This window comes from Neoarius graeffei, chromosome 4 (assembly GCF_027579695.1).
Source record: "Neoarius graeffei isolate fNeoGra1 chromosome 4, fNeoGra1.pri, whole genome shotgun sequence".
In the NCBI taxonomy this organism is placed as follows: Eukaryota; Metazoa; Chordata; class Actinopteri; order Siluriformes; family Ariidae; genus Neoarius; species Neoarius graeffei.
The window spans coordinates 63,671,635-63,678,527 of record NC_083572.1 but is presented as its reverse complement, the minus strand read 5'-3'; the positions used below and the strand labels follow the sequence as shown (position 1 = coordinate 63,678,527).

The 6,893-nt window shown below is 38.7% G+C and overlaps 1 protein-coding gene across 1 annotated transcript; it reads right to left on the bottom strand.

Annotated features, from left to right (window-relative positions):
- Positions 1–4,293: 4,293 nt before the first annotated feature.
- Positions 4,294–5,787, bottom strand: LOC132884433 (potassium voltage-gated channel subfamily A member 2). The gene has a single exon (XM_060918275.1). The coding sequence runs from the start codon at positions 5,773–5,775 to the stop codon at positions 4,294–4,296; it is 1,482 nt and encodes a 493-aa protein (XP_060774258.1). The 5' UTR covers positions 5,776–5,787.
- Between the last annotated feature and the right edge of the window lie 1,106 nt (positions 5,788–6,893).

Genomic DNA, 6,893 nt, shown 5'->3' with positions numbered 1-6,893 from the left:
AGTGGCAATCTGCCCCAAATCTTCATTATTTAAACACCTGATTGGACTGTAGTTGTAAAGCTCTAAGATGATTGTGCCTTATGAACAAACTTGGCCAAGAGTTCTAAAACTCTCCAAACAGTGGCGCATAGATACACAAATACACAGTTGACAATTCATGCACAACACACACTAAAACAGATTTGCATAATTGAGTAATGAGATCCATTTTTAACCTTGCCGGTTCCATCAGCACTCAGTGAAGTCACAGGCTTCATCTCAGTGAAAGCAGTCAAAATACACTGAGCCACATCAAAAAGGTATAGAATGGCTTCGAGCAAAGCCAACTCTTAACTGATATTCAATCAAAATCTTAACTATTGTACTGTTATACAAATTCATGTTTATACAGCTTTTCTGTTTGGTCTGCAAATGATCAGTGGCAAAAAAAAAATTTAATGAACATTTACATGATGAAGCAAATCTCATTGGCTATAGTAGTTTGGGTAACAAATTGTTTCAGATACAACAGATCTTTCCTCTTCATTTCTAACTAATATATTGCACTTACATATCTCAGTAAAGCTTGATATTTCCTATTAACATTCAGTTCTGTATACATACAGCAAATACACAACAGAATAAGAGGTGAGGTTTGCATTCTTCCAGTCCTTGGCAATGGAATGGTCGTAATATGCTTATACACAATTCCTTAAGACAGTCAGTGATCCATTAAAAAACAAACAAACAAACAAACAAACAAACAAACAAACAAACAAACAACCACACACACAAAACCTGCAATCAATCTGATGGCAGTGGTTTGTAAATCTATTTTCTAAAAGTATTAAATATGCAATGAGGAAAACGTTATTCACAGAGATATATTTTTCATGTTCAGGTCGAACATATGATGCTTTCAGGTGAAAATGGACTAAAAGAAATAAAATATCCAGTGTTCAAGTGTGCAGGAAATGGGATGATACATTCGTTCTGTGTACCTTTCCATGCATAGAATAAAGCTCCCTGTCTGCTTGCATTAAAGTTATTATATGTAAATCCTATAGGCACTGGCTACCGTATGTACAGTGTGCATACACCAGGTTTTTTCTTTCCTTTTTTAAACCTCAATCTAAGGTCTTGAATGCAAAATAAATAAATAAATAAATAAATAAATCCAGATCCAAAATATGAACTTTGCAGGAATGCATTTCAAACCTTAGCTAGAGCATAGCTGGCAGCTATCAGCTGTGAGGAGTTCTGCCTCTTTTAAAGACGCATCAGCACATACAATCTGTGTTTCAGAAAAGAAAAAAGAAAAAAGATGCACCATGTGAGGATGATTGCTACACTAAAACATTTCACCTCCATTATTTCCTGGCAAACATCATAAGATGAAATCACAAAAACATACTGAAGCCCAATGCATTGGTTAACCAGCCTTGAGTGCCAATTTGGAAGTTTGAAAGACCAAAAAAAAATATATATAAAATAAAATCTGGCTACATTGACATACTATATCCAGCTGTACACATATTGCACTAGTTGCCATTACAAAACCCTTACAAGAAAACAAAAGAGCTACTGGCTTTAGGAAAACACTCACACCATCACAGTAAGACCTCAGTATGACCAATATGAAATTTACACAGCTTTGTGGCCATCTCAATGTCACTGATATCCACAAAGCTCTAATGTTATATATTGATTTATAGTCTTTTCCTTACCATGAGAGATGTAAACATGGTATGTATGTATCACTTGTGTGAAGATGCACTGGGAAGGTCAACTGATGCTAAGAGGAATGGGACACTGCAGTTGCAGCTACTGCAGTGTACCGTTAAGTCATTCTCGTCATGTATTGATGCTCTGCCACTACATAAAGGTCACCGCGTGCATCCTAATGTCTTTGACAGTCAAAGACAAAAAAACAAAACAAAACAAAACAAAACATACAAACAAAAACCTGAAAGCAGCACTGGTGCTCAGGACCATCATTTTTACAGTAGCTATAGTACACACACTACACTTATTAGACATACAGTGGGGTCCACAATTCTGAGACCAGTAGTGAAAATGCTTCTGTTTTGCATTCTTTTTTTAATTTAATACAACAATTTTCAGTGAATCCTGAAATGTGAGTGAAAAGTTGAATTTTTGAAATACATACATGAATTTCAAAACATTTTTATATCAAATCCATTTGAGTGTCATCTGAACACATACTTCAGTAGAAGAGATTAGGCATGGAGAAAGTCTGACCTTGTGTGCAAAGTAGATAACATGGTCACTGTCACGCAATTGCTTACATTTAAATAGGGACCTTGAAATAGTGCAGAATCTTGACTATTACATATTCAAGATATTGAAATTTTTCTTTGTGTGCTTTAAATATTTCAAAATTTTAAAAAATTCTCATCTCATCATCTCTAGCCACTTTATCCTTCTACAGGGTCGCAGGCAAGCTGGAGCCTATCCCAGCTGACTACGGGCGAAAGGCAGGGTACACCCTGGACAAGTTGCCAGGTCATCACAGGGCTGACACATAGACAACCATTCACACTCACACCTACGGTCAATTTAGAGTCACCAGTTAACCTAACCTGCATGTCTTTGGACTGTGGGGGAAACCGGAGCACCCGGAGGAAACCCACGCGGACACGGGGAGAACATGCACACTCCGCACAGAAAGGCCCTCGCCAGCCCCGGGGCTCGAACCCAGGACCTTCTTGCTGTGAGGCGACAGCGCTAACCACTACACCACCGTGCCGCCCTTAAAAAATTCTGTTTATTTCCAATTTAGAAAAAAAATCCAAGATTTTCATCGTTGTTTCAGAATTTTGGACCCCTGCATGTCTAAAAATTTCTTTCAAACCTCTCTTTGAAAATGAAGTAAAAAGTTATAGGCAAATCTAAAATTAGTCACTGCAAAAAAAATTGATAATTGATAATAAAATAATCAATATATTGATATTAATGCTACCAATTTGTTATAGCGTTTGGCTAAATATTTGCTGAGCTTTATTACAGTGTAAAGTAGATATGGCTTGTTTACTTCCCAGGTAAACTGAATATCAGCCATCTCTTTAGAAAAAGTTATTAAATGATCAGAATGTTGCCAGCTGAAATACAACACAACGCTAGCTGTTCATTTCTGTGGTACCATTGTAACATCGCTCCATAATCACATCACTGTCACACTACATGAATTTTGCTACAATATCATCATTGGTCCAGGCAACTTGTGTTCTAAGGATATTCAGAGATAGATTTGGGGTGTGATTGAATAAGATCATTAGTTCTCATTATTGAACGCATTATGCATTGGTGCAACTGTAATTGGTGCAAGCTTAGGTCAGTCTTATTGTTTTCTTAACCAAAGCTTAGAGCTGACTTTAACCAAAGGTTGGTTAGCAAACAACAGCATAATCTGGTCTGTATCAATAAAAAGATGAAATACATACACAAATTTTATAAACCGCATTAAACTGCATAAAATGTGGCACAGAAACATTCAGTCTTTCTTGAAAGCTTTGCAGTAAATTTTGATTTCATCATGAGAATATAAATGTTAGTGTAGTTCATATATATGTAGGCTACCGGAGTAAATTGTTTTGAAACAAAAACAGACTGCTTTTGTCATTTTCAGTCTGGAGGAAAATAGTGATATCGATAATAAAAACTGTTTTAAATGCTTTGAGCTAATTGAATCTGAGTGCATTGTGTTTATCATGTTCAAATATTACTTCTGTCAGACATCTAAAATAAGCAGCAGCAATAATGGAGGAAGTTTTTGTTCTCATAATCTTATATCATTATTACTACACTCCCCATGAGGACTTGTTTTCCTTATAGCAGAAGAAGCAGAATAATATTTTCTTTGGAGAAGCAAAGAGATGTAGCTGAACTTTGAGGGCATGATACACTCTGATGATACGTACATGGTACAAGGTTGTTTTTTTACACATTAAGTTGTTTACCCTTTTAGTTAGGTTGTTTCTTCATCCTCCTTTAGTTTTTACAGTTTTTGCTGTGATGGGAAGTTTGACTTTTCAGTGCGAGTCACAGAGATGAAAGCTAACTGCATGCACACACTGATGATTGTTTGAATATGAAGATGATCTTACACAGAGGGCTGGGCTGATCTTGGGCATTCTGAGCACAGCAGAAACGTTCATATCAGTAGCACAGGTTCTGACCTTTTGTGGTCCTCTTTAATCCTTTAAAGCTTTAAAGCCTCAGAAGTTTTGCAAACTAAGGCTGCCATCCCCCTCCCTCTCTGCTCTCATTTTCCAGTAACCTAATCTCAGTTGATTATACATCAGTCAGCATTTTTTTGATATTCACATAGTTTGTGTTGGCCAAAGTGCAATTGCCTTTTTTGAGGTCCTCCTCCTGGAAGTCCTCATTGCTGTTGTTCACGCCTTCTTGGATCTCCATATAGTCAGATTTACTGATGGTAGAACCACTATGACTTCTTTTTAGCTCTTCTTGGGAATCAGCTTTGGGGGTGTTAACCTGCAGATATTGGGCTTGCTCCTCACCCTCTGTTTCACGGTGGTAGAAGTAGTTGAAATTTGAGACAATGACAGGCACTGGCAAGGCAATGGTCAGCACTCCAGCAATGGCACAAAGAGAGCCAACAATCTTGCCACCAATGGTAGTGGGCACCATATCTCCATAGCCAACAGTTGTCATAGAAACCACAGCCCACCAGAAGGCATCTGGGATGCTGTAGAACTGGGATTCAGGTTCGTCTGCTTCAGCAAAATAGACAGCACTGGAGAAGAGGATGACTCCAATGAAGAGGAAGAAGATAAGCAACCCAAGTTCTCTCATGCTGGCCTTCAGGGTTTGTCCCAGAATCTGGAGTCCCTTGGAATGACGTGAGAGCTTGAAGATCCTGAAGACCCTCACTAGTCGGATGACTCGCAAGATGGCTAAAGACATGGCCTGCTGCCCTTGTTGGCCATCCTCTGCTTTCTCTGCCAGTTCTGTTCCTAGTGTAATGAAGTAGGGGATAATAGCCACCACATCAATCATGTTCATTATGTTCACAAAGAAGCTGGCTTTACTGGGGCAGGCAAAGAAACGAACCAGGAACTCAAAGGAGAACCAGATTATGCACAGTGTCTCCAGGATGAAGAAAGGGTCAGTAAAGGACGTGGACACATAGTTTGTGGTGGAGTTACTATTATATGTGTGGACTTTATGCATATTCTCTTCATCACTACGGAATATAGGCAGAGTCTCCAGACAGAAGCTGACTATAGAAATAAGAATCACCATGACAGATATGATGGCGATAATCCTTGCTGGTCCTGAACTTTCTGGATACTCAAACAACAACCAGACCTGTTTCTGAAACTCATTATCAGGCAAAGGCCTCTCTTCTTCCTTTATGAACCCTTCATCCTCCCTGAACATCTCAATAGCTTCCTCTCCAAGCTCATAAAACCGAATTTCTTCTGAAAATATATCCAGAGTCACATTCACAGGACGCCGTAACCTTCCTCCAGATTGGTAGTAGTAGAGGATGGCATCAAAGCTTGGCCGGTTTCTATCAAAGAAATACTCATTCCTTAAAGGGTCAAAGTATCTCATTCGCTTTTTTGGATCACCAAGCAAGGTCTCAGGAAACTGTGAGAGGGTCTTGAGCTGTGTCTCAAAGCGCAGGCCTGAAATGTTTATGACAACTCTTTCGCAGCATTCCTGTTCTCCCTCTACATCATAGTCCTGAGGGTGTCCTGGATGTGCTGCTGCCTCATCTGAGGGATCTCCTGTTGCCACCGTCATTATGCAGGAGGGCGAGGCCTGCACCTTTCACCTGAGCCAGATACCACAGTGTGAGGAAAATGGAGAGTGAAGTCTGACAAGGAGGGATGTAAAGCCACAGTGTGTTCTCAGAGGATTCACTGAAACACAGTAGACAGAGATGCACCTGAATATTAATATTTTACATTGCAAACATTTATAAATCACATGAAATCAGGCAGAAATGCAAGATGTTTTTTCAGTAAAACTGATCTAATCAGATAAGAAACATAGAACTCTGAAATCACGATGAACAAAAATCTCTCCCGAGTTCTCACAAAATTGTGCTGTGGTTCATACCTTGAAATAAATAAATATAAAGCAAGCCCTACATTTTTTTTTCTATGAAATTAGTTGAAAGGAACAACATGTTTACCAAATTGTTATGACAATGATCACACATTCTCTACATTTACAATGTATAGCTTTAAAAAACCATGATTAATGAGTCTGGGTAGAAAATTTACTCTATAATGCAATGATTTTGAGCTGCTTTGAGTCACCCTAGGAATCCCACATTAATAATTCATAGTCTGAGCTGCATCAGCAGTGTTGGGTCAAAGTTGGTGGTAAATATACATACAGTATAAGTGTGCAAAAGTCTTAGGTGTGGAATGCAGGACAGAGGAAACTCCAGGACCAGGGTTGGAAACCTGGCACTACACCAGTGATGTTACTACATTTTAGTTATACTACTAGAGTGCATTGTGCAATTTGGGACACAGCCTTGAATTCTCTCTAAATGCATGCACTTGCAGCAGTGATATTATTCCCCATAGTGGCAGACGAACACAGCAAAACCCATAATATCTTGCAATAACTTTTATCTACAAGAGAGGTCAAGAATAAAAAAAAAAAAATGTACATCTTGTGGCTTTGACATCTAGAATTTACAGATGGCCAAATCCACACGAAAGAGTTAAGTAAGACAACATGGGTTGTGCAAAGAACATACCATCAGTCCATAAATCATGTGAGGGTGATGGTCGATTAACCAAGCTTTGACAGTTCATTCTTAGTGGCACTGCACTGCAGTAACATGAACTTCATCTCTCACAGCACCATCATTCAAAATAAGCCACAGTCTGTGACAGACATAC

Coding starts and splice junctions, on each gene's coding strand:
- LOC132884433 (XM_060918275.1), bottom strand. CDS start 5,775: ATGACGGTGGCAACAGGAGATCCCTCAGATGAGGCAGCAGCACATCCA.